At 59.5% G+C, this 26285-nt stretch overlaps 1 protein-coding gene across 1 annotated transcript in view; it reads right to left on the reverse strand.

Moving 5' to 3' along the window:
* Positions 1-16104, reverse strand: part of acadvl (acyl-CoA dehydrogenase very long chain) — a 99071-nt gene extending 82967 nt beyond the window's left edge. Inside the window, exons 1-2 of the mRNA XM_085977589.1 lie at positions 15977-16104; positions 13143-13212 (exon numbers count right to left, since the gene is read on the reverse strand). Coding sequence (XP_085833715.1) covers positions 13143-13212; positions 15977-16050 — 144 coding nt within the window. The 5' untranslated portion in view covers positions 16051-16104. The remainder of the gene's footprint in view (positions 1-13142; positions 13213-15976) is intronic.
* Between the last annotated feature and the right edge of the window lie 10181 nt (positions 16105-26285).

Consider the following 26285-nt stretch of genomic DNA (forward strand, 5'->3'; position numbering starts at 1 on the left):
CCTCCCCTCGCTCCCTCCCTACCCTCGCTCCCTCTCCCCCTCCTCGCTCTCTCGCTCGCTCCCTCCCCTCGCTCCCTCCCTCCTCCCTCGCTCCCTCCCTCCCCTCGCTCCCTCTCCCCCTCCTCTCCCTCACCTCGCTCCCTCCCTCGCTCCCTCCTCACTCCTCCCCTCCCTCCCTCACCTCGCTCCCTCTCCCCCTCCCTCCCTCACCTCGCTCCCTCTCCCCCTCCCTCCCTCCCTCGCTCCCTCTCCCCTCCCTCCCTCCTCCTCGCTCCCTCTCCCCTCCCTCCCTCACCTCGCTCCCTCTCCCCCTCCCTCCCTCACCTCGCTCCCTCTCCCCCTCCCTCCCTCACCTCGCTCCCTCTCCCCCTCCCTCCCTCACCTCGCTCCCTCTCCCCCTCCCTCCCTCACCTCGCTCCCTCTCCCCCTCCCTCCCTCACCTCGCTCCCTCTCCCCCTCCCTCCCTCCCTCGCTCCCTCTCCCCCTCTCCTCCCTCCCTCCCTCACCTCGCTCCCTCTCCCCCCCTCGCTCCCTCTCCCCTCCTCCCTCCCCTCGCTCCCTCTCCCCCTCCCTCCCTCACCTCGCTCCCTCTCCCCCTCCCTCCCTCACCTCGCTCCCTCTCCCCCTCCCTCCCTCACCTCGCTCCCTCTCCCCCTCCCTCCCTCACCTCGCTCCCTCTCCCCCCCTCCCTCACCTCGCTCCCTCCTCCCCCTCCCTCCCCTCCCTCTCCCCCTCCCTCCCCTCGCTCCCTCCCTCCCTCCCTCCGCTCCCTCTCCCCCTCCCTCCCTCCCTCTCCCCCTCCCTCCCTCCCCTCGCTCCCTCTCCCCCCTCCCCTCGCTCCCTCTCTCCCTCCCCTCGCTCCCTCCCTCCTCCCCTCGCTCCCTCTCCCTCGCTCCCTCTCCCGCTCCCTCGCTCCCCCTCGCTCCCTCTCCCGCTCCCTCCCTCCCTCGCTCCCTCTCCCCTCCCCTCCTCCCCTCGCTCCCTCTCCCCCTCCCTCCCTCCTTCCCCTCGCTCCCCTCCCCCTCTCCCTCTCCCCCTCTCCCTCCCCTCGCTCCCTCTCCCCCTGCTCCCTCTCCCCCTCGCTCCCTCTCTCCCTCCCTCCCCCCTCTCCCCCTCCCTCCCCTTCGCTCCCTCTCCCCCTCCCTCCCCCTCGCACCCCTCTCCCCCTCCCTCCCTCCCCTCGCTCCCTCTCCCCCTCCATCCCTCCCCCCCTCTCCCCCTCGCTCCCTCTCCCCCTCCCTCCCTCTCTCCCCTCGCTCCCTCTCCCCCTCCCTCCCGCTCCCCCCCCTCCCTCTCCCCCTCCCTCCCGCTCCCCCCCCTCCCTCTCCCCCTCCCTCCCTCCCCTCGCTCCCTCTCCCTCCCTCCCCCTCCCTCCCTCCGCTCCCTCTCCCTCCCTCCCTCCGCTCCCTCTCCCTCCCTCCCTCCGCTCCCTCTCCCTCCCTCCCTCCGCTCCCTCTCCCCCTCCCTCCCTCTCCCCCTCCCTCCCTCCCCTCACTCCCTCTCCCCCTGCCTCCCCCCTCCCCTCGCTCCCCCTCTCCCCCTCCCCTTGCTCCCTCTCCCCCTCGCTCCCTCTCCCCTCGCTCCCTCTCCCCCCTCCCCTCGCTCCCTCTCCCCCTCCCTCCCCTCGCTCCCTCTCCCCCTCGCTCCCTCTCTCCCTCCCTCTCCCCCCTCCCCCCCTTCGCTCCCTCTCCCCCCCCTCCCCCCCTTCGCTCCCTCTCCCCTCCCTCCCTTCGCTCCCTCTCCCCCTCCCTCCCTCCCCTCGCCCCCTCTCCCCTCCCTCCCCTCGCCCCCTCTCCTCGCTCCCTCCCCCTCCCTCCCCTCGCTCCCTCTCCCCCTCCCTCCCTCCCCTCGCTCCCTCTCACCCTCCCTCCCCTCGCTCCCCTCTCACCCTCCCTCCACCTCCCCCTCCCTCCCTCTCTCTCCCCCTCTCCCTCGCTCCCTCCCTCCCCTCGCTCCCTCTCCCCCTCCCTCTCTCTCCCCCTCCCCTCGCTCCCTCTCCCCCTCCCTCCGCTCCCTCTCCCTCGCTCCCTCCCCTCGCTCCCTCTCCCCCTCCCTCCCCTCGCTCCCTCTCCCCCTCCCTCCCCTCGCTCCCTCTCCCCCTCCCTCCCCGCCTCTCCCCCTCCCTCCCCTCGCTCCCTCTCCCCTTCCTCCCTCTCCCCCTCTCCCCTCCCTCCCCTCGCTCCCTCTCCCCCTCCCTTCCTCCCCTCGCTCCCTCTCCCCCTCCCTCCCTCTCCCCCTCTCCCCCTCCCTCCCTCCCCCGCTCCCTCTCCCCCTCCCTCCCTCCCCTCGCTCCCTCCCCCTCCCTCCCTCCCCTCGCTCCCTCCCTCTCCCCCTCCTCCCCTCGCTCCCTCTCCTCCTCCCCTCGCTCCCTCCGCTCCCTCTCCCCCTCTCCCCCTCCCTCCCTCCCCTCGCTCCCTCTCCCCCTCCCTCCCCTCACCTCGCTCCCTCTCCCCCTCCCTCCCTCACCTCGCTCCCTCTCCCCCTCCCTCCCTCTCCTCGCTCCCTCTCCCCCTCCCTCCCCTCGCTCCCTCTCCCCCCCCCTCGCTCCCTCTCCCCCTCCCTCCCTCCCCTCGCTCCCTCTCCCCCTCCCTCCGCTCGCTCCCTCTCCCCCCTCTCCCCCTCCCTCCCTTCGCTCCCCTCTCCCCCCCCCTCCCTCCCCCCCTCCCTCCCCCCCTCCCTCTCCCTCCCCTCGCTCCCCCTCCCTCTCCTCGCTCCCTCTCCCCCTCCCCCCTCGCTCCCTCTCCCCCTCCCTCTCCCCTCCCTCCCTCCGCTCCCTCTCCCCCTCCCTCCCTCCCCTCGCTCCCTCTCCCCCTCCCCCTCCCTCCCCTCGCTCCCTCTCCCCCTCCCTCTTCCCTCCCTCCCCTCGCTCCCTCTCCCCCTCCCTCCCTCCCCCTCCCCCTCCCTCCCTCCCCTCGCTCCCTCTCCCCCTCCCCTCTCCCCCTCCCTCTCGCTCCCTCTCCCCCTCCCTCCCTCCCCTCGCTCCGTCTCCCCCTCCCTCGCTCCCTCCCCCTCCCTCTCCTCGCTCCCTCTCTCCCTCCCCCCCTCTCCCTCCCCTCGCTCCCTCTCCCCCTCCCTCCCTCCCTCCCCTCGCTCCCTCTCCCCCCCCCTCCCCTCGCTCCCTCTCCCCCTCCCTCTCCCCCCCTCCCTCTCCCCCTCCCCCCTTCCCCCCCCTCCCTCCCCTCGCTCCCTCTCTCCCTCCCTCCCCTCTCCCCCTCCCCTCCCCTCGCCCCCCTCCCCTCGCCTCCCCTCTCCCCCTCCCTCGCTCCCCTCGCTCCCTCTCCCCCTCGCTCCCTCTCCCCCCTCCCTCCCCTCGCTCCCCTCGCTCCCTCTCCCCCCCTCGCTCCCTCTCCCCCCCTCCCTCCCTCCACTCGCTCCCTCCCCTCGCTCCCTCTCCCCCTCACTCCCTCCCCCCTCACTCCCCCTCCCTCCCTTCGCTCCCTCTCCCCCTCCCTCCCCTCGCTCCCTCTCCCTCCCTCCCTCCCCTCCTCCCTCTCTCCCCCTCTCCCCCTCCCTCTCTCCCCTCGCTCCCTCTCCCCCTCCCTCCCTCCCCCTCGCTCCCGCTCTCCCTCCCTCCCTCCCCTCCCTTCGCTCCCTCTCCCCCTCCCTCCCTCTCCACCCCCTCCCCTCGCTCCCTCTCCCCCTCCCTCCCCTCGCTCCCTCTCCCTCCCTCCGCTCCCTCTCTCCCTCCCGCTCCCTCTCCCTCCCCTCGCTCCCTCTCCTCGCTCCCTCTCCCCCTCCCCCTCTCCCCTCCCTCCCCTCGCACCCTCTCCCCCTCCCCCTCCCTCCCTCTCCCCCTCCCCTCCCTCTCCCCCCACTCCCTCCCTCTCCCCGCACCCTCTCCCCCTCGCTCCCTCCCTCTCCCCCTCGCTCCCTCCCTCCCTCCCTCCCTTCGCTCCCTCTCCCCCTCCCTCCCTCCCCTCGCTCCCTCTCCTCGCTCCCTCTCACCCTCCTTCTCCCCCTCCCTCCCTCCCTCCTCTCGCTCCCTCTCCCCCTCCCTCCCTCTCCCCCTCCCTCCCTCTCCCCCTCCCTCCCTCCCCGCGCTCCCTCTCCCTCCCTCCCCTCGCTCCCTCTCCCCCTCCCTCCCCTCGCTCCCCTCTCCCCCTCGCTCCCTCTCCCCCTCCCCTCGCTCCCTCTCCCCCTCCCTCCCTCCCCCTCCCTCCCCTCGCTCCCTCTCCCCCCCCTCCCTCTCCCCCTCCCTCTCCCCCTCTTCGCTCCCTCTCCCCCTCCCTCCCCTCGCTCCCTCTCCCCCCTCCCTCCCTCCCTCTCCCCCTCCCCTCGCTCCCTCTCCCCCCTCCCTCCCTCCCCTCGCTCCCGTCGCTCCCTCCCTCCCTCCCCCCCTCCCTCCCTCCCCTCGCTCCCTCTCACCCCCTCGCTCCCCTCTCCCCCTCCCTCCCTCCCTCCCTCTCCCCCTCCCTCCCTCCCTCTCTCCCTCCCTCCCTTCGCTCCCTCTCCCCCTCCCTCCCTCCCCTCGCTCCCTCTCCCCCTCCCTCCCTCCGCTCCCTCTCACCCTCCCTCCCTCCCTCTCCCCCTCCCTCCCTCCCTCCTCTCGCTCCCTCTCCCCCTCCCTCCCTCTCCCCCTCCCTCCCTCTCCCCCTCCCTCCCTCCCCGCGCTCCCTCTCCCTCCCTCCCCCCCCTCTCCCCCTCCCTCCCTCCCCTCGCTCCCTCTCCCCCTCGCTCCCTCTCCCCCTCCCCTCGCTCCCTCTCCCCCTCCCTCCCTCCCCCTCCCCCCCTCCCCCTCCCTCCCCTCGCTCCCTCTCCCCCCCCCTCCCTCTCCCCCCTCCCCTCTCCCCCTCCCTCTCCCTCCCTTCGCTCCCTCTCCCCCTCCCTCCCCTCGCTCCCTCTCCCCCTCCCTCCCTCCCTCTCCCCCTCCCCTCGCTCCCTCTCCCCCTCCCTCCCTCCCCTCGCTCCCGTCGCTCCCTCTCCCCCTCCCTCCCTCCCCCCCTCCCTCCCTCCCCTCGCTCCCTCTCCCCCCCTCGCTCCCTCTCCCCCTCCCCCCCCTCCCTCTCCCCCTCCCGCTCCCTCTCCCCCTCCCCCCCTCCCTCTCCCCCTCCCTCCCCCCTCCCTCCCTCCCCTCGCTCCCGTCGCTCCCTCTCCCCCTCCCTCCCTCCCCCCCTCCCTCCCTCCCCTCGCTCCCTCTCCCCCCCTCGCTCCCTCTCCCCCCCTCCCTCTCCCCCTCCCTCCCCTTGCTCCCTCTCCCCCTCCCCCCCTCCCTCCCTCCCCTTGCTGCCTCTCCCCCTCCCTCCCTCCCCTCGCTCCCTCTCCCCCCTCCCTCCCCCCCCTCCCTCCCCTCGCTCCCTCTCCCTCCCTCCCCTCGCTCCCTCTCCCTCCCTCCCTCTCCCTCCCTCTCCCCTCCCCTCGCTCTCTCCCCCTCCCCTCCTCCCTCCCTCCCCTCGCTCCCTCTCCCCCTCTCCCTCTCTCCCCCCCTCTCCCTCCCTCTCCCCCTCCCTCCCCTCGCTCCCTCTCCCCCCTCCCCTCGCTCCCTCTCCCCCCCTCCCCTCGCTCCCTCTCCCCCCTCGCTCCCTCTCCCTCCCTCCCTCTCCCTCCCTCCGCTCCCTCTCCCCCACCTCGCTCCCTCTCCCTCACCTCGCTCCCTCTCCCCCTCGCTCCCTCTCCCCCTCCCTCGCTCCCTCTCCCCCTCGCTCCCTCTCCCCCCCCTCACCTCGCTCCCTCTCCCCCCTCCCTCCTTCACCTCGCTCCCTCTCCCCCCTCCCTCCCTCACCTCGCTCCCTCTCCCCCTCCCTCGCTCCCTCTCCCCCTCCCTCCCTCACCTCGCTCCCTCTCCCCCTCCCCTCCCTCCCTCTCCCCCTCCCTCTCCCTCCCTCTCTCTCCCCCTCCCCTCGCTCCCTCTCCCCCTCCCTCCCATCGCTCCCTCTCCCCCCTCCCTCCCTCCCCTCGCTCCCTATCCCCCTCCCTCCCCTCGCTCCCTATCCCCCTCCCTCCCCTCGCTCCCTCTCCCCCTCCCTCCCCTCGCTCCCCTCTCCCTCCCTCCCCTCGCTCCCTCTCCCTCACCTCGCTCCCTCTCCCCCCTCACCTCGCTCCCTCTCCCCCCTCCCTCACCTCGCTCCCTCTCCCCCTCCCTCCCTCACCTCGCTCCCTCTCCCTCCCCTCGCTCCCTCTCCCTCCCTCTCCCTCCCTCACCTCGCTCCCTCTCCCCCTCCCTCACCTCGCTCCCTCTCCCCCTCCCCTCCCTCCCTCTCCCCCTCCCCTCCCTCCCCCTCCCCTCCCCCCTCCCTCTCCCCCTCCCTCCCTCCCCCTCCCCTCCCCCCTCCCTCTCCCCCTCCCTCCCTCCCCTCGCTCCCTATCCCCCCCTCCCTCCCCTCGCTCCCTATCCCCCCTCCCCCCCTCCCTCACCTCGCTCCCTCTCCCCCTCCCTCCCTCTCCCCCCTCCCTCCCTCTCCCCCCCCTCACCTCGCTCCCTCTCTCCCTCCCTCTCCCCCTCCCTCCCTCACCTCGCTCCCTCTCCCCCTCCCTCCCTCACCTCGCTCCCCGCTCCCTCCCCCTCCCTCCCTCTCCCCCCTCCACCTCCCTCCCTCTCCCCCCTCCCTCACCTCGCTCCCTCTCCTCGCTCCCTCTCCCTCCCTCACCTCGCTCCCCCCTCCCTCCCTCTCCCTCCCTCCCTCACCTCGCTCCCTCTCCTCGCTCCCTCACCTCGCTCCCTCCCCCCTCCCTCACCTCGCTCCCTCTCCCCCCTCCCTCACCTCGCTCCCTCTCCCTCCCTCACCTCGCTCCCTCCCCCCTCCCTCACCTCGCTCCCTCTCCCCCCTCCCTCTCCCCCCCTCTCCCTCCTCCCTCTCCTCGCTCCCTCTCCCCCCCTCCCTCTCCTCGCTCCCTCTCCCCCCTCCCTCACCTCGCTCCCTCTCCCCCCTCCCTCACCTCGCTCCCTCTCCCCCCTCCCTCTCCCCCTCCCTCACCTCGCTCCCTCTCCCCCTCCCCTCCCTCCCTCTCCCTCCCTCTCTCCTCTCGCTCCCTCTCCCACTCCCATCGCTCCCTCTCCCCTCCCCTCGCTCCCTCTCCCCCCCTCACCTCGCTCCCTCTCCCCCTCCCTCCCTCTCCCCCCTCCCTCCCTCTCCCCCTCCCCTCCCTCCCTCTGCCCCTCCCTCCCTCTCCCCCTCCCTCCCCTCGCTCCCTCTCCCCCTCCCATCGCTCCCTCTCCCCCCCCTCCCCTCGCTCCCTATCCCCCCTCCCTCCCCTCGCTCCCTCTCCCCCCCCTCCCTCACCTCGCTCCCTCTCCCCCTCCCTCCCTCACCTCGCTCCCCCTCCCTCCCTCACCTCGCTCCCTCTCCCCCTCCCTCCCTCACCTCGCTCCCTCCCTCCCTCACCTCGCTCCCTCTCCCCCTCCCCTCCCTCCCTCTCCCCCTCCCCTCCCTCCCTCTCTCCATCCCTCTCCCCCTCCCTCCCTCCCCTCGCTCCCTATCCCCCCTCCCTCCCCTCGCTCCCTATCCCCCCTCCCTCCCTCTCCCCCCCTCCCCCCCTCCCTCACCTCGCTCCCCTCTCCCCCTCCCTCCCTCTCCCCCTCCCTCCCTCTCCCCCCCCTCACCTCGCTCCCGCTCTCCCTCCCTCTCCCCCTCCCTCCCTCACCTCGCTCCCTCTCCCCCTCCCTCCCTCACCTCGCTCCCCGCTCCCTCCCCCTCCCTCCCTCTCCCCCCTCCACCTCCCTCCCTCTCCCCCCCTCCCTCACCCTCGCTCCCTCTCCTCGCTCCCTCTCCCTCCCCCCCTCCCTCCCTCTCCCTCCCTCCCTCACCTCGCTCCCTCTCCTCGCTCCCTCACCTCGCTCCCTCCCCCCTCCCTCACCTCGCTCCCTCTCCCCCCTCCCTCACCTCGCTCCCTCTCCCTCCCTCACCTCGCTCCCTCCCCCCTCCCTCACCCCCTCTCCCCTCTCCCTCACCCCCTCCCTCTCCCCCCCTCTCCCTCCTCCCTCTCCTCGCTCCCTCTCCCCCCTCCCTCTCCTCGCTCCCTCTCCCCCTCCCTCACCTCGCTCCCTCTCCCCCCTCCCTCACCTCGCTCCCTCTCCCCCCTCCCCCTCCCCCTCCCTCACCTCGCTCCCTCTCCCCCCTCCCCTCCCTCCCTCTCCCCCCCCTCGCTCCCTATCCCCCCCTCCCTCCCCTCGCTCCCTCTCCCCCCCCTCACCTCGCTCCCTCTCCCCCTCCCTCACCTCGCTCCCTCTCCCCCTCCCTCCCTCTCCCCCCTCCCTCCCTCTCCCCCCTCCCCTCCCTCTCCCCCTCCCTCCCTCCCTCCCCTCGCTCCCTCTCCCCCTCCCATCGCTCCCTCTCCCCCCCTCCCCTCGCTCCCTATCCCCCCCTCCCTCCCCTCGCTCCCTCTCCCCCCCTCCCTCACCTCGCTCCCTCTCCCCCTCCCTCCCTCACCTCGCTCCCCCTCCCTCCCTCACCTCGCTCCCTCTCCCCCTCCCTCCCTCACCTCGCTCCCTCTCCCCCTCCCTCCTTCACCTCGCTCCCTCTCCCCCTCCCTCCCTCACCTCGCTGCCTCTCCCCCTCCCTCACCTCGCTCCCTCTCCCTCCCTCACCTCGCTCCCTCTCCCCCTCCCCTCCCTCACCTCGCTCCCTCTCCCCCTCCCTCCCTCACCTCGCTCCCTCTCCCCCTCCCTCACCTCGCTCCCTCTCCCCCTCACTCCCCCTCCCTCCCCCTCCCTCCCCTCGCTCCCTCTCCCCCTCCCTCCCCTCGCTCCCTCTCCCCCTCCCCCCCTCTCCCCCCCCTCGCTCCCTCTCCCCCTCCCTCCCTCCCCTCGCTCCCTCTCCCCCTCCCTCCGCTCGCTCCCTCTCCCCCCTCTCCCCCTCCCTCCGCTCCCTCTCCCCCCCCCTCCCTCTCCCCCTCCCTCTCACTCTCCCCTCGCTCCCTCTCCCCCCCCTCCCTCTCCCCCTCCCTCTCCCCCTCCCTCCCTCCCTCCCTCCCTCTCCCCCTCCCCTCGCTCCCTCTCCCCCCTCCCTCCCTCCCCTCGCTCCCCCTCCCTCCCTCCCGTCGCTCCCTCTCCCCCTCCCTCCCTCCCCCCCTCCCTCCCTCCCCTCGCTCCCTCTCCCCCTCCCCCCCTCCCTCCCTCCCCTCGCTCCCTCTCCCCCTCCCTCCCTCCCCCCCTCCCCTCTCCCCCTCCCCCCCTCCCTCCCTCCCCTTACTCCCTCTCCCCCTCCCTCCCTCCCTCCCCTCGCTCCCTCTCCCCCTCCCTCCCTCTCCCCCTCCCTCCCCTCGCTCCCTCTCCCCCCTCCCTCCCTCCCCCCCTCCCTCCCTCCCCTCTCCCCCTCCCCCCCTCCCTCCCTCCCCTTACTCCCTCTCCCCCTCCCTCCCTCCCTCCCCTCGCTCCCTCTCCCCCTCCCTCCCTCTCCCCCTCCCTCCCCTCGCTCCCTCTCCCTCCCTCCCCTCGCTCCCTCTCCCTCCCTCCCCTCGCTCCCTCTCCCTCCCTCCCCTCGCTCCCTCTCCCTCCCTCCCCTCGCTCCCTCTCCCTCCCTCTCCCCCTCCCCTCGCTCTCCCCCCCCTCCCTCTCCCCCTCCCCTCGCTCCCTCTCCCCCTCTCCCTCCCCCCTCCCCTCGCTCCCTCTCCCCCCTCCCTCGCCCCCTCTCCCCCCTCCCTCACCTCGCTCCCTCTCCCCCCTCCCTCACCTCGCTCCCTCTCCCCCCTCCCTCACCTCGCTCCCTCTCCCCCCTCCCTCGCCCCCTCCCCCCTCCCTCGCCCCCTCCCCCCTCCCTCACCTCGCTCCCTCTCCCCCCTCCCTCACCTCGCTCCCTCTCCCCCCTCCCTCACCCCCCTCCCTCACCTCGCTCCCTCTCCCCCCTCCCTCTCCCCCCTCCCTCACCTCGCTCCCTCTCCCCCCTCCCTCACCTCGCTCCCTCTCCCCCCTCCCTCACCTCGCTCCCTCTCCCCCCTCCCTCACCTCGCTCCCTCTCCCCCCTCCCTCACCTCGCTCCCTCTCCCCCCTCCCTCACCTCGCTCCCTCTCCCCCCCCCTCACCTCGCTCCCTCTCCCCCCTCCCTCACCTCGCTCCCTCTCCCCCCTCCCTCACCTCGCTCCCTCTCCCCCCTCCCTCACCTCGCTCCCTCTCCCCCCTCCCTCACCTCGCTCCCTCTCCCCCCTCCCTCACCTCGCTCCCTCTCCCCCCTCCCTCACCTCGCTCCCTCTCCCCCCTCCCTCACCTCGCTCCCTCTCCCCCCTCCCTCACCTCGCTCCCTCACTCCCTCCCCCCTCACCTCGCTCCCTCACCTCGCTCCCTCCCCCCTCACCTCGCTCGCTCCCTCTCCCCCCTCCCTCACCTCGCTCCCTCTCCCCCCTCCCTCACCTCGCTCCCTCTCCCCCCTCCCTCACCTCGCTCCCTCTCCCCCCTCCCTCACCTCGCTCCCTCTCCCCCCTCCCTCACCTCGCTCCCTCTCCCCCCTCCCTCACCTCGCTCCCTCACTCCCTCCCCCCTCACCTCGCTCCCTCACCTCGCTCCCTCCCCCCTCACCTCGCTCGCTCCCTCCCCCCCTCCCCTCGCTCCCTCCCTCCCCCCCTCTCTCACCTCGCTCCCTCCCCCCCCCTCGCCCCCTCTCCCTCTCCCACCTCGCTCCCTCTCCCACCTCGCTCCCTCTCCCCTCGCTCACCTCGCCCCCTCTCCCTCCCTCACCTCGCTCCCTCTCCCACCTCGCTCCCTCTCCCCTCGCTCACCTCGCTCCCTCTCCCCTCGCTCCCTCTCCCCACCCTCCCTCTCTCTGTCTTGTATATAAATACAAGTTGTTGTTGCTGTTATCTCTCTCCTCCCTCCCCGAGGATTGTTGTTGCTGTAACCTCTCCCCTACATTCCAGCAGCATCATCCCATTCCAAGATCAGCAACAGCGGGCATTGAACTCTCACCCAGACACTTACACAACTGTCACTGAAACAAGACACAATGCCAAGGGCAAAACAACAAGCACCGAGGTCGTGCTGACCGATTAACCCTGACACATCCCACACCCAGAATCTCAGGATCATTCACAATCCGCCACACATCACAAGTATTTAGAAATGTAGATTTCAAGAGGCCGAAATCTCCCCCCTGCCCACAGGCAGATACAAGAACGGCTTGCATTAATACAGCACTGTCATTGCAGTGAAACGCCCCAAGGCGCTTCACAGGAGCGATTATCTAGACACAACTTGCTCTAACTCTGTAACCTCCAGGCCTACAACCCTCCGAGATCTCGGCGCTCCTCCAATTCTGCCCTCTTGAGCATCCCCCGACTTCCATCGCTCCACCATTGGTGGCCGTCCCTTCAGCCGCCTGGGCCCCGAGCTCTGGAATTCCCTCCCTAAACCTCTCCGCCTCTCTCTCCTCCTTTAAGACGCTCCTTAAAACCGACCCCTTTGACCAAGCTTTTGGTCACCTCTCCTAATATCTCCTTATGTGGCTCGGTGTCAAATTTTGTCTGATAATCGCCCTGGGATGCCTATTTCCACCTCCGTAACATCGCCCGTCTCTGCCCTTGCCTCAGCTCATCCGCTGCTGAAATCTTCATCCGGGCCTTTGTTGCCTCTAGACTTGACTATTCCAACGCACTCCTGGCCGGCCTCTCACGTTCCACCCTACGTAAACCTGAGCTCATCCAAACTCCGCGGCCCCGTGTCCTAACTCTCCCCGAGTCCCGTTCACCCATCACCCCCTATGCTCGCTGACCTACATTGGCTCCCGGTCCGGCAACGCCTCGATTTCAAAATTCTCATCCTTGTTATCAAATCCCTCCATGGCCCTCGCCCCTCCCTGTCTCTGTAACCTCCTCCAGCCCCACAACCGCACCCCCCCCCCCCGCCACCGAGATCTCTGCGCTCCTCCAATTCTGGCCTCTTGAGCATCCTCCCGATTTCCATCGCTCCACCATTGGCGGCCGTGCCTTCAGCTGCCTGGGCCCCGAGCTCTGGAATTCCCTCCCTAAACCTCTCCGCCGCTCTCTCCCCTCCTTTAAGATGCTCCTTAAAACCTACCTCTTTGACCGAGCTTTTGGTCAGCTGCCCTATTTCTCCTTAAGAAATACTTCTTGCAATTTAGTGCACTGTATTCGCTGCTCACGATGTGGTCTCCTCTACATTGGGGAGACCAAACGCAGGTTGGGTGACCGCTTTGCGGAACACCTCCGTTCAGTCCACAAGGGGGACCCCGAGCTTCCGGTCGCCTGTCACTTTAATTCTCCGCTTCACTCCCACTCAGACCTCACCGTCCTCGGCCTATTGCATTGTTCCACGGAAGCTCAGCGTAATCTCGAGGAACAGCACCTCATCTTTTGATTAGGCACTTTACAGCCTTCCGGACTCAACAGAGAGTTCAACAATTTCAGATCATAACCGCGGCCCCGATCATCATATATATATATATAGATATATAAATAATATATTTTATCCACACTAAATAACACTACAATATACAAAGTCGCACAACCATATCAAAAAATCACTTAAGACTTCAAGTAAACTACTTTTAACCAGAACCCGAAAACTTCTTCAACAAACAAGTAATACCAGTTCAACGCCAGTCCTATTGGCACTCTAATAACTCCCCCACATGGCAGCTGTCTTTCATTCTGCCAGCACGATTCACACTTCATCTCGAGCCATCCTTTGTTTCTGAACCTGTCCCGTTACCATCTCCTCCCGCCTTGAATATCTCTTAATCGCTCCGCCTTCCAGCCTATCACCGACCTTCCCTTTTGTTCTTTCCTCCCCCCCCCTTTCCCAGCCCCTACACTTGCTTAAAAATCTGTCCCATTTCCTGCTTTTTTTCCAGTTCTGACGAAGGGTCATCGACCTGAAACGTTAACTCTGTTTCTCTCTTCACAGATGCTGCCTGACCTGCTGAGTGTCTCCAGCATTTTCTGCTTTTATTTCAGATTTCCAGCATCTGCAGTATTTCCTGTTTGTACTAATTTCTCCTCATGTGGCTCGGTGTCAAATTTTTTGTCTGATAATCGCTGTTGTGAAGCACCCTGGGACGTTTTACTACGTTAAAGGCGCTGTATAAATACAAGTTGTTGTTAGGCCAATGTTTTCATAAAAAGAAACTTTTTTGTTGTTGTTTAAAAGCCTCGGATGATTCAGACACGGGTTCACGCCCGCACTCCTGGTCTGCCCACTACATGTGCGCTGGGACAAGGAGGGATGCCCCTCCGCTAAATGCCGACGGGTGCTCCCTTACCTGTGAGGCCTGAGTGGCATAGAGACAGGCATCGCGCATCACGAGGCAGCAAGCCGCAGATCGCCAGGCGCTGAAAGACAAACAGAGACCTAATATTTAATGTGAGCTCCGAGCCAAGCTGCCTGGAGAGCTTGCCGTCGCTAAAAGTGGCAAAGACAAAAAGCGTATAATGGGTGATTTAGCACAGTTCAAAAGGACAGAATTAGTCTTTACTGGGATAACAGCGACCGCAGGGCTCAAACATCCCATACAACCCAGAAATAACTGTCAGCGATATTACCAGCTAAAGGCTTGATACAAAAGTGAGAGATTCCTCTGTGCAACTGTGCTGGCTGGGGTGACAGACCTGAACCCACCAACACTGGAGCAGGAGAAGGCCATTCCCCCTCGAGACTGCTCCGCCATTCAATAAGATCATGGCTGATCTTCCACCTCATCTCCACTTTCCCGCCCGATCCCCATATCCCTCGATTCCCCGAGAGTCCAAAAATCTATCGATCTCAGCCTTGAATATACTCAACGACTGAGCCTCCACAGCCCTCTGGGGCAGAGAATTCCAAAGATTCACCACCCTCTGAGTGAAGAAATTCCTCCTCATCTCAGTCCTAAATGGCCGACCCCTTATCCTGAGACTGTGACCCCTGGTTCTAGACTCCCCGGCCCAGGGAAACAACCTCTCAGCATCTACCCTGTCAATCCCCCTCAGAATCTTGTATGTTTCAATCAGATCACCTCTCATTCTTCTAAACTCCAGAGAGTATCGGCCCAATCTCTCCTCAGATATCATCCCAGGGATCAAACTAGTGAAAACAAAAAGCAAAATACTGCGGATGCTGGAAATCTGAAATAAAAACAGAAAATGCTGGAAATACTCAGCAGGTCAGGCAGCATCTGTAGCGAGAGAAACAGAATTAACGTTTCAGCTCGATGACCCTTTAAAAGTGAATCTAGTGAACCTTTGTTGTACTCCCCTTAAACAACTGGTTACTGTCTCCATTACAACAGCAGACGATTATTAGCTTCACCCGGCAAACCATCACTAGCAATGTTTAAAATGCTCCGACCCCAAAAAGCAACAAAAAGGCTAACTGAATGTCGGCCTTTATCTCGAGGGGGTCTGGAGTACAAAGGGGAGGAAGGGAGGCTTCAGGTGTACAGAGCCTGGGTCAGACCCCACCTGGAGTGACCGGGTTCAGTCCTGGGCCCCGCCCCTCAGGAAGGATATCTCGGCCTTGGAGGGGGAGCAGCGCAGATTCACCAGAACGATACCCGGGGGCTAAAAGGGTTAAATTCCGAGGCCAGGTTGCACAGACTGGGCTTGTGTTCCCTCGAGTTTAGAAGATTAAGGGGTGATCTAATCGAGGTGTTGAAGATGATTAAAGGAGTTGATCGGGTGGAGAGAGAGAAACTATTTCCTCTGGTGGGGGGAGTCCAGAACAAGGGGGCAGAACCTTAAAATTAGAGCCAGGCCGTTCAGGGGTGATGTCAGGAAGCACTTCTTCACACAAAGGGGGGTGGAAATCTGGAACTCTCTCCCCCAAAAAGCTGTGGAGGCTGGGGGTCAATTGGAAATTTCAAAACTGAGATTGATAGATTTTTGTTGGGTGAGGGTATTAAGGGTTACGGAACCGAGGCGGGTAGATGGAGTTAAGATACAGATCAGCCCTGATCCAACTGAATGATGGGACAGGCTGGAGGGGCCGAATGGCCTCCTCCTGTTCCAGCAGGGCAGCTGATATATAAATTATACACACTGAACTAGAGACAGGACCTGCAGCCCAGGAACCATTTGATAAAAAGGGTTGCTATCTGTGTCAGGCTGCTACACAGCCGAGATATCAACACTGAGTCATTGGGTTAAAGGGCTCCGATCAGAAATCACAGGAACAAAGATCAGTCCACACCTAATCCCACAGCACAGGAGGAGGCCATTCGGCCCACCGTGCCCGTGCCGGCTCTTTGAAAGAGCTCTCCTATTATTCCCACTCCCCCCTGCTCTTTCCCCACAGCCCTGCACATTTCCCCCTTCAAGCATTTCTCCAAATCCCCCATTGACCCCTCCCCCACTGCCCACTCCCCCACTGACCCCTCCCCCACTGCCCCATTGACCCCTCCCCCACTGCCCCATTGACCCCCCCACTGACCCATTGGCCCCACCCCCTGACCCCTCCCCCATTGACCCCTCCCCCACTGACCCCTCCCCCACTGACCCACTGACCCCACCCCCACTGACCCATTGACCTCTCCCCCACTGCCCACTCCCCCATTGACCCCTCCCCCACTGCCCCATTGACCCCCCCACTGACCCATTGGCCCCACCCCCTGACCCCTCCCCCACTGACCCCTCCCCCACTGACCCATTGACCCCACCCCCACTGACCCCACCCCCACTGACCCATTGACCCCTCCCCCACTGACCCCACCCCCACTGCCCCCTCCCCCACTGACCCCACCCCCTGACCCCTCCCCCACTGCCCCATTGACCACTCCCCCACTGACCCCTCCCCCACTGACCCCTCCCCCACTGCCCCATTGACCCCACCCCCACTGACCCCACCCCCCCTGACCCCTCCCCCACTGACCCCTCCCCCACTGCCCCATTGACCCCTCCCCCACTGACCCCACCCCCACTGACCCCTCCCCCACTGACCCCACCCCCACTGACCCCTCCCCCACTGCCCCATTGACCCCACCCCCACTGACCCCTCCCCCATTGACCCCTGTCCCACTGCCCCCTCCCACCACCTGACTCCCCGGTAAAGCGGCGCCTCTCCCAGCGGGTCGCTGACAGGTTTCCGCGCCCACCCCACCAGGGCTGGAGTGTTTCCTCTCACCGTCTCCTCAGTCCCAGTCCCCGGGCCGGGAGCCGGCCGCCCAGCGCCACCACCACCGCACTCAGCCCCAACATCGTCAACTGCCTGGCGTCCCTGCGTCACCGAGTACACCCAGCCTTCCGCGTCACTGAGTACACCCGACCTGCCGCGTCACCGCACACACCCAGCCCGGTGCGTCACCGCGCTCCCTCGTTGCGCCATGACGCACGGTGGCGGGGCCTGCTGGGAGCTGTAGTCCTGGCCCTTCAGAGAGAGACCCTGGGGGCTTGGTCACCACAAGTTGCTGAAGGTGGCAGGACAGGCTTTGGAAGCCGTTAGACAAGCTTACTGGGCTTCATGAACAGAGGTATAGAGTACAAAAGTGTGGAAGTTATGATAAACCTTTATAAAACACTGGCTCGGCCCCAACTGGAGTATTGTGTCCAATTCTGGGCACCGCACTTTAGGAAGGATGTGAAGGCCTTAGAGAGGGTGCAGGGGAGATTTACCAGAATAATTCCAGGGATGCGGGACTTCAGTTACATGGATAGACTGGAGAAGCTGGGGTTGTTCTCCTTGGAGCAGAGAAGGTCGAGAGGAGATTTGATAGAGGTGTTCAAAATCATGATGGGTCTAGACAGTAGAGAGAGAGAAACTGTTCCCATTGGCAGAAGGGTCGAGAACCAGAGGACACAGATTTAAGGTGATTTGCAGGAGAACCAAAGGCGACAGGAGGAAAAACTTTTTTTACGCAGCGAGTGGTTAGGATCTGGAATTCACTGCCTGAGAAGGTGGTGGAGGCAGACTCAATCGTGGCTTTCAAAAGGGAATTGGATAAATACCTGAAGGGAAACAATTTGCAGGGCTACGGGGAAAGGGCAGGGGAGTGGGACTAGCTGAACTGCTCTCGCAGAGACCCGGCACAGGCTCGATGGGCTGAATGGCCTCCTTCTGTGCTTTAACCATTCTATGATTCTATGGCGGGGGGGAATGAGGGTCTGTGTCGGGGGGGACGGGGGCCTGTGTGGGATGGGGTGTTGGGATGGGGCCTGTGTTGGGGGGATGGGGTCTCTGTGTGAGGTGGGTGGGGTCACTGGAGGGTTTGCAGCCTCTCCCACCTCCCTTGTCAAGCTAAATTCTTTTTGTTATCATTGAGTTTAACAACTTCAGACCTTAACCACCGCTGCCATTTACATTTGGATAGCCTACATGAGAACCAAAGAAATAGGAGCAGGAGGAGGCCATTCCCCATCGAGCCTGCTCCGCCATTCCCCATCGAGCCTGCTCCACCATTCAATAAGATCATGGCTGATCATCGACCTCAACTCCACTTTCCCACCCGATCCCCATATCAATTGATTCCCCTAGAGTCCAAAAATCTATCGATCTCAGTCTTGAATATACTCAACAACTGAGCCTCCACAGCCCTCTGGGGCAGAGAATTCCAAAGGATTCACTACCCTCTGAGTGAAGAAATGAGGTATTAAACCGAGGCCCCGTCTGCCCTCTCGGGTGGATGTAAAATATCCCAGGGTCACTATTTGGAAGGAGAACAGGGGGAGTTTCACTTAAAATCAGATGATCTGATCATTATCACATTGCTGTTTGTGGGAGCTTGCTGTGCTCAAATTGGCTGCCGTGTTTCCTACATTACAACAGCGACCACACTTCAAAAAAAGTACTTAATTGGCTGTAAAGCACTTTGGGACGTCCTGAGGTGGTGAAAGGCGCTGGAGAAATGCAAGTCTTTCTTCAATGTCGAAGAATTTATCTAAACACTTACTGCTGCTGATCCTCTGCGCTGTGTCACTCAGTTCTTTCTTATTGCCTTATTAATCTTAAAAACAGTGGCATAGTTTGCAAAGCCAGTGACATTAATAATTTGTTCTTTGCTCAGTTACTCCTTTGGAAAGGGAACAAGGAATAAAACGGTGACATTTATTCACCTAAAAGACAGTGAAACTCAATGGAAAAGAGTGACATCAATCTGACTGTTTTATCAACTCTAATAGCTTATGACGGGGGGCGTTCTGGGTGTTGTAGTCTCGCACACACAGCTCATTATGTCGCTAAACTTCAGAGAGCTTTTACCCATCAGGAAAGGATGAACGGGCTGGGGCTCTTTTCTCTTGAAAAGAGAGGGCTGAGGGGTGACCCGATAGAGGTCTTTAAAATGATGAAAGGTTTTGATAGAGCGGATACAGAGAGAGTGTTTCCACTCATCAGCCGTGGCTCAGTGGGCAGCACTCTCTAGGTGGGAGGGGCTAGGAGTGAACCAGGTGTTACTGGTTGCCTGATTGCAGCAGGGAGTTGGAGTGAGTTTGTAAAAAGTTGGTGGTGGGTTTTGGGGTTTTAGTTTTCAGGTTTTAGGGCCTTTATGGCCCACAAAAACAGCCAGATGGCTGCTGAGGGGTCCGGCGTGCCGGGCCCCTCAGAGGACAGTGTTCCCAAGAGGAATTTAATTAGGGAAGAAACTGTGGTTGGAAGGGAAAGAAAAAGGCCCAAAGATTTGGGCCGGAGCCCCAGGAGGTTTGGAAAAGAAAGTGCGAGGATAAGGAGATACGAGCTTGGGATATTATCCAAGTGGTACATGAGGACTGTGGTGAGGGAAGCTGCTTTGCCTGCCGACCAAAGCCGAATGTTGGGTTCGAGGTGACGGTCAGTGGCCGAGAGGAGGTGGAAAGACTTTTACTCAGTCTGAAAGTTGGCGATAAGTTCTTGGAGGTATCTCTGCTATATTCAGAAGAGGTGGTGGTCTCATTCTTAAACCTGCGGGTTTATATTGAGGATGAAGTGCTAATGAAAAAGTTGGAGTCGTGGGACATTAAAATTTGCTCAGCAATAAAGAGGAGATACTATCCAGGAACACGGGTAGCAGTTGGAACCCGTTATGTAAAGGTGCGGTTCCCAGAGGGGGTGAGGTCATTACCGTACAGCATGAAATTCGAGACACTGGAAGGAGTGCAGTACTTCCGAGTACTGCATGATAACCAAGTGAAGGTTTGTTATTATTGTCTTGGACACAACCATCTTGTAAGAAACTGTCCGGACTTGTACTGTTATAAATGCGGCGAGTCTGGACACATCGCTCGGAGCTGCAAGGCGGCGAGCTGTGGGGTGTGTCACAAAGGCCCCACCTGCTGTGAGTGTGAGGCAGAAGGAGGCTCAATGAGTGATGAGGAGATGGGAGAAGGAGCAGGAGGTGTGAGTGGAACGGCCGGAGGAGCGGAGCAGTCGGAGGACACAGCTGGTAAATTGAAGGAGAAAAGAGCACAGGAAGAGGCAGAAAATTGCGGAGCAGAGAACAGGATGGAGATGGTTGAAAACACACCAAGTACAGTGGAAAAGAACAAAGGCAGCAAGGGCCAAGTGCAGACTCGAGCCTTAATACGGTTCAGCTCTCCCTAAAGAATCTGGTGTCCGCGGGGGGAAGAGGAGGCGGGAGCGGGGTGCGTGGTAAATGTAAGTACTCCAAAGAAAGACGGGGAGTCGGACATCTCAGTGAGCAGGAGGGGGCAAGACAAGGAGAGGGTGCAAGAGGCAGGAGCCTTAAAGGGGCAGCAGGACGGGAGCGACGAGACAAAGACGCCAGAAGGGAACAATATAGGTGCGCCATTGTCCCATAGAGAGAAGGATCAGGGAGCAAGGGTCAGAGGTGGAGATGAGGTTGAAGGGAGAGGCACTGTTGGAGAAACTGCGATAGCAGGAAGACTCTCTGTGGGAGATGAAGTATCTGACGGGGAGCAGGCACAGGGGGTTGCAGAAGAGCTTGAGTGTGAGGAATTAGAGGGGGACAGGGACATGGAAGTCGGGGATGGGGCGGCATCATGTGGAAAGGGAAAGGTTAGTGAGGGGTAGAAGGAGGGAGAAAGGGCAGCTCCTGGGCCCAAACTTAATGCAAGGAAGAGACTGAAACAGCAGGGAAGGTTCAAACAGGAGGTGAAAAAGAGTCGGAGGCTGCAGGAAAAAGCAACAGCTGGCCGAAAAGTTGGGAAGGAGCATGTAAGGAGGGAAGGGCCAGAGATTAAATGATGGGGAGATGATCAGGCATACTTCCCTTCTTCGGAGCCATGATTACATTGGTCTCGATTAATGTGAACGGACTGAGGGGTGAGAAGAAATTGCAGCAGTTGTTGCAGGGTTTTAAAGGTTCGGACTTGTGTCTGCAAGAAACCTTTTGGGATGAGGATATCCTAGAAAGAGTTCAGAAGGTTTGGAAGGGAGAGGTGTTTGCAAGTTGTGCAAACAATAACCGTAGAGGGGTGGCTGTTTTGGTGAGTCCGTCCACAAAAGAGAACGTTGCTTTGGTGGACAAGGACACTGAGGGGAGATTTTTACGGCTAAGGGTAAAAATGGAGGGATTTAATTGCAATCTCTTTAATATCTATGCACCAAACGACCATTGCAAGCGTCGCGAGTTTTTTCGGGGGTTTTTCACTGAAGTGGCAGAGGTGGAAAATCCTTGTATAGTGGGAGATTTTAATGTATTTTTAACTCAGATGGACATTTCAGCCCAGATGACCTTTAAGGATGATAACTCCAGAGGGATGATTGTAAAAATGATGGCAAATTTAAATTTGAGAGACTTATGGAGGGACCGGAATCCCATAAAAAGGGAGTTCTCCAGATCAGGTTGGGTGGGTGATGTTTTAAAACAGAGCCGAATAGATTTTGTGTTAATGCGGGAAGGGTTAAGTTCTGAGGTGATAGAGATTTATTATAAAAAAGTATTTTTTAGTGGTCACTCGGCTTTGGTTCTTAGAATTAGGAACAGCAGAGTTAAGATCGGTTCAGGGGTGTGGATTTTAAACAATCAATACCTGAAAGAAATTGCTTATAAAGAAGGGATTATAAATATAATAAAGAATGCTCGGAAGGAACCTTTGTTCTTGAAAGAAAGAAGAGTTTGGTGGGACAATTTCAAATATGAGGTAAAAGTTTTTTCGTTATGTTATGGGAAAAAGAGGGCGGCAGCTAACCGGCGTCGAGAAGAGAATATAAACAAAAGGTTTACGGATGTCTGTAAAGCAGTTGACGGAGGGGATAAGGGAGCTGAGACTAAGTTCCGGGTGCTAAAGGAAGAGTGGGAATTATTGCAAGCTGAAAAATGCAAGGGGGCCATTCTCCGTGCAAAGGCTAGAGTTGCATTGGAGGGCGAAAGATGCACTAGATATTTTCTAGAGCAAGAGAAGCTGCGACAGAGATTATTGTTAATTGAAGAGTTGAAGGTTGGGGAGAAGATCATTCATAAAAGTGAGGAGATTTTAGAGGCGGCTAGCAGCTTTTATCAAGAGTTATATACAAAAGACATTTCCAATTTGGCGATGGAGAAGGTTAGTGCTTTTAATGAAGAGGGTTCAAAGGAGGATGAGAGAAACATGTGTGACAAGGAAGTAGGATTAGCGGAAATAAAAGTAGCAATAAGTGGAATGAAGGGGGAGGGGGAAAGCCCAGGGTCCGATGGACTAAGTGCAGAATTTTATAAAGAATTTTTCGAGATTTTAAGTCCATTGCTCTTAGAAGTTTTTAAGGAAATTAAAATTGAGGGAAGCCTGGCCCCATCTATGAGGAGAGGTATCATAAGCTTAGCTTATATAAAAATAAAGGGGATAGACGGGATCTGAAAATTGGAGGCCCATCACATTATTAAATGTGGATTATACTGTAAGATCTTGGCGAGGGTTATGGCAAATCGTTTGAAGGAGGTGTTACCACAGATAGTTTTGCCCTCTCAGTCCTATGGGGTCATAGGCCGGGACATCGCAGACTCTGTGGTCTCAATCCGAGATGCGATAGAGCTCATGGAAGAGAGTGGGAGGGAGGCTTATGTATTAAAGATAGATCAAGAGAACGCCTTTGATAGGGTCTCTCATGAGTTTTTATTGAAGGTTTTGGAAGCATTTGGTTTCAAGGAAAATTTCATTCAGTGGATAAGGATTTTTTATTCAAACATTTTTAGCTGTGTTAAATGTAATGGTTTTTTATCTAAGTATTTTCTGATACAGAGATCAGTGAGACAGGGTTGTCCCCTGTCCCCATTGTTGTACACATTGGTAGCAGAACCATGAGGTTACATGACGTGAAAGAAACAAGGTGTAGTTGGGATTGTGGTTCCCAGTTCTGGGCTGGTGTTGGTGATACACCAATATGCAGATGACACAACCTTAACATTGAGAAGTGGGGAGTCAGTGAGGAAAGCTGTGGATGTAGTGGAGGAATATTGTAGAGCTTCAGGAGCCAGAGTGAATTATAGTAAGTCCCAATGCCTGGTTGCAGGGAGGGGTAGGGGGGAATGGTTGGGGGAATGTTCCTTTAAGGTGGTGGAGGTTTTGGAAGTTCTGGGGGTGCATATGGGGTGCAAGAAAGACAGGGATGAAGTGGATCAATTAAATTGGGAACCGAAAGTTATGAAAATTAAAAAGATTTTGGGAAGATGAGAAAGAAGGTGGTTGAAAGTGCAAGGAAGAGTGACAGTGGTGTCTGCCCTACTGCTATCTAAGCTGTGGTACTTATTGACGGTGGAGGATATTCTTGAGTGGGCGGAAAAGTCCATCTGAGAGGCTTGTGTGAGGTTTTTATGGGAAGGGAAACCAGCCTTGGTGGCTTAAAATACCATCATTGGACGGAGAAATCAGGGAGGACTCAATTTCCCAGATATTGATTTGAAGAAAAAATCCTTTAGAATCAAATGGGTGAAGAGATTTCTTCAGAAGTCAAATACAAGTTTTTGGAAGAGTTGTTTTGAGCCTTTTTTTTAAACGAAGTGGGATAGGAGGGCAGGGGATATTGTATATGGAATACAATAATATGTTTTTGAAATCGATTAAATTTCTCCCTCGGTTTTATAAGGGGGTTGTAGAGACTTGGGCCCAATTTTTAAAAAGTGTGCAGTTTATGCCCAAGGGGGCTGAGGAATTTTTAGAACTGCCCTTATTTTTGAACAGGTTTAATGTGGAAGGAGAGGTTTTAACTAATCAAGCTTTTATAAAAGCTGGGATTATATCTGTGAAAGATGTATTATACGAGGTGATTCCAGGTTGGTTGCCGGAAGCGATAGTGAGGGACATGGTGTGGGAGGAGGATCAGGAGGTAGAGGAAAAAGCAATAGGAATCATGTATGAGAAGATTGTGAGGGCAATGCCACAGGATTGGATTGAAGAAATAAATGCGGAAATCTCCAAAGGAAGTAAAATGTGTCCTGCTTTTCCAAGCTTTGTACTGGAGAAAGGGGGAGAGTTAGTCCAATTTGACAACTGTAATACTCGAGATTTCTATGAGGTATTTAGAGAATGGAGATTCAAGACACCTGCTGGTCAGGAGTTTTGGCAGAGTATATACCCACAGCTGGACTTCAACAGGATTTGGAAGGGAGTGTGGGCGAATTTTAATTGTCCAGAATGGATTGAACTAGATTTCAAATTGGCTCATAACCGGATTTTTACCATGACGGTCTTGTGCAAGATTGGACGAGTGGAGGCGGCAACTTGCCCAGTGTGTGGGACACGGGATGAGACTCTGTCCCATTTATTGGTGTTATGTCCGCAGTTAAATGACTTTAAGTACTATGTTCGACAGTTGTGTGAAGCTTTTTTGCTGGGTGGGGACCGAAGAGCGAGAATGGGAATCCCGTGGGACTCAATTTTGAGATGGGGGTTGCAGGAGAGTCTGCCTGAGTCTAGTGGAGCGGCAATTAATTTAATGTTCAGTTTGGCTCGATTCGTGATTGTGCAAAGAAGGAATGCTCTGTTTTTTAAGGGGAGGAGAATCAATCTAAAAGTGTATTTTAAATATAAGCTAAAAGACCATTATAAGGCTCTGTGGGTGTTTTATTCACAAAGGAATTTAAGGATAGTATTTTACAACCAATTTTTAAAGTACAATATGTTACAGGAGACAAATTAAACTTCAGGTTTTGATGTTAAAATGTGGTGGTGGAATGGCTGTGCAGAGCGGCGGAATTGATTTGTATCATACAATGAAATGATCACGATGTTGTAAATGTTCTTAAGGTTCAATAAAGTATATTAATTTAAAAAAAAGTGGGTAGCACACTCGCCTCCGAGTCCGAAGGTTGTGGGTTCAAGTTCCACTCCAGGGACTTGAGCACATAAATCCAGGCTGACACTCCCAGTGCAGTACTGAGGGAGTGCTGCACTGTCGGAGGGGCAGTACTGAGGGAGTGCCGCACTGTCGGAGGGGCAGTACTGAGGGAGCGCCGCACTGTCGGAGGGGCAGTACTGAGGGAGCGCCGCGCTGTCGGAGGGGCAGTACTGAGGGAGCGCCGCACTGTCGGAGGGGCAGTACTGAGGGAGCGCTGCGCTGTCGGAGGGGCAGTACTGAGGGAGCGCTGCACTGTCGGATGAGACGTTAAACCGAGGCCCCGTCTGGCTCTCTCAGGTGGACGTAAAAGATCCCACAGCCACTATTTCGAAGAAGTGTAGGGGAGTTCTCCCCGGTGTCCTGGTCAACATTTATCCCTCAACCAGCATAACAAAAAAAACAGATTATCTGGTCATTATAAGCCCAATAGAGGTCTTTAAAATTATGAAAGGTTTTGATAGAGTGGATACAGAGAGAATGTTTCCACTCGTCAGCTGTGGCTCAGTGGGTAGCACACTCGTCTCCGAGTCAGAAGGTTGTGAGTTTAGAAGAATGAGAGGGGATCTCATTGAAACTTATAGAATTCTGACAGGACTGGACAGACTAGAGGCAGGAAGGATGTTCCCGATGGCGGGGGAGTCCAGAACCAGGGGTCACAGACTAAGGATAAGGGGTAAACCATTTAGGACCGAGATGAAGAGGAATTTCTTCACCCAGAGAGTGGTGAACCTGTGGAATTCTGTACCACAGAAGGCAGTGGAGGCCAATTCATTAAATATATTCAAGAAGGAGTTAGATATATTTCTTAAGGCTAAAGGGATCAAGGGATATGGGGAGAAAGCAGGGACAGGGTACTGAATTTGGATGATCAGCCATGATCTCATTGAATGGCAGAGCAGGCTCGAGGGGCCGAATGGCCGACTCCTGCTCCTATCTTCTATGTTTCTATTATCACATTGCTGTTTGTGGGAGCTTGCTGTGTGCAAATTGGCTGCCGCGTTTCCTACATTACAACAGTGACCACACTTCAAAAGCACTTCATTGACTGTAAAGCGCTTTGAGACGTCCGGTGGTCGTGAAAGGCGCTATATAAATGCAAGTCTTTTCTTGTGGGGAAGAGCAAAACTAGAGGCGATCAATATAAGAGAATCACCAAGAAATCCGATCGGGAATTCAGGAGAAACTTCTTTCCCCAGAGAGTGGTGAGAATGTGGAACTCGCTGCCACAGGGAGTGGTTGAGGCGAATAGCAGAGATGCATTTAAGGGGGAAGCTGGATAAACACACGAGGGAGAAAGGAATAGAAGGATATGGTGATGGGGTGAGATTTACTTGTACTTCTTGCAATTTAGTATACTGTATTCGCTGCTCACGATGCGGTCTCCTCTACATTGGGGAGACCAAACGCAGATTGGGTGACCGCTTTGCGGAACACCTCCGTTCAGTCCGTAAGGGGGACCCCGAGCTTCCGGTCGCCTGTCATTTTAATTCACCGCTCCATTCCCGCTCAGACCTCACCGTACTCGGGCTCCTGCATTGTTCCACGGAAGCTCAGCGTAAGCTCGAGGAACAGCACCTCATCTTCCGATTAGGAACTTTACAGCCTTCCGGACTCAATATCAAGTTCAACAATTTCAGATCATAACCTCAGCCCCCATTTCATTTTTACTTATATTTTTTATCCACACCTTTGTTTTGGCCCTTCCCCACCCCCCCTCTCTCTCCCACATGGCAGCTGTCTCTCATTCTGCCAGCGCATTTCACACCTAATCTAGAGCCGTCTTTTGTCTCCACTAGTCTGACCACCACCTCGTCTGGTTTTGAATACCTCTTCTCTTTTGTTCCCTCCCAGCCCCCAAACTGGCCTTTTAATTTGTTTCATTTCCTGTGCTTCTTCAGTCTTGACAAAGGGTTTCGACCTGAAACGTTGGCTCTATTTTCTCTCCACGGGTATTGCCTGGCCTGCTGAGTTTTTCCAGCATTTTCTGTTGTTATTTCGGATTTCCAGCATCTGCAGTATTTTGCTATCGTCGTAGGGGTGGGAGGAGGCTGGTGTGGAGCAGAAACACCGGCACGGACCAGTTGGGGCTGAATGGCCTCTTGCTGTGCCGCAGATCCTATGTCACCTCACGGTTACTGTGCGGAAGACTACAGCGTCCAGCATGCACTGCGGCTCGCCCGCCCGCACGCGCAGTGAGCTGTGGCTAATCCGACCTAATGCTAATCCCAGG

The sequence above is a fragment of the Somniosus microcephalus genome, unplaced genomic scaffold (genome assembly GCF_052327205.1).
Source record: "Somniosus microcephalus isolate GS21.2 unplaced genomic scaffold, FLI_Smic_1.0 unresolved_chr4, whole genome shotgun sequence".
NCBI classification, from domain to species: domain Eukaryota; kingdom Metazoa; phylum Chordata; class Chondrichthyes; order Squaliformes; family Somniosidae; genus Somniosus; species Somniosus microcephalus.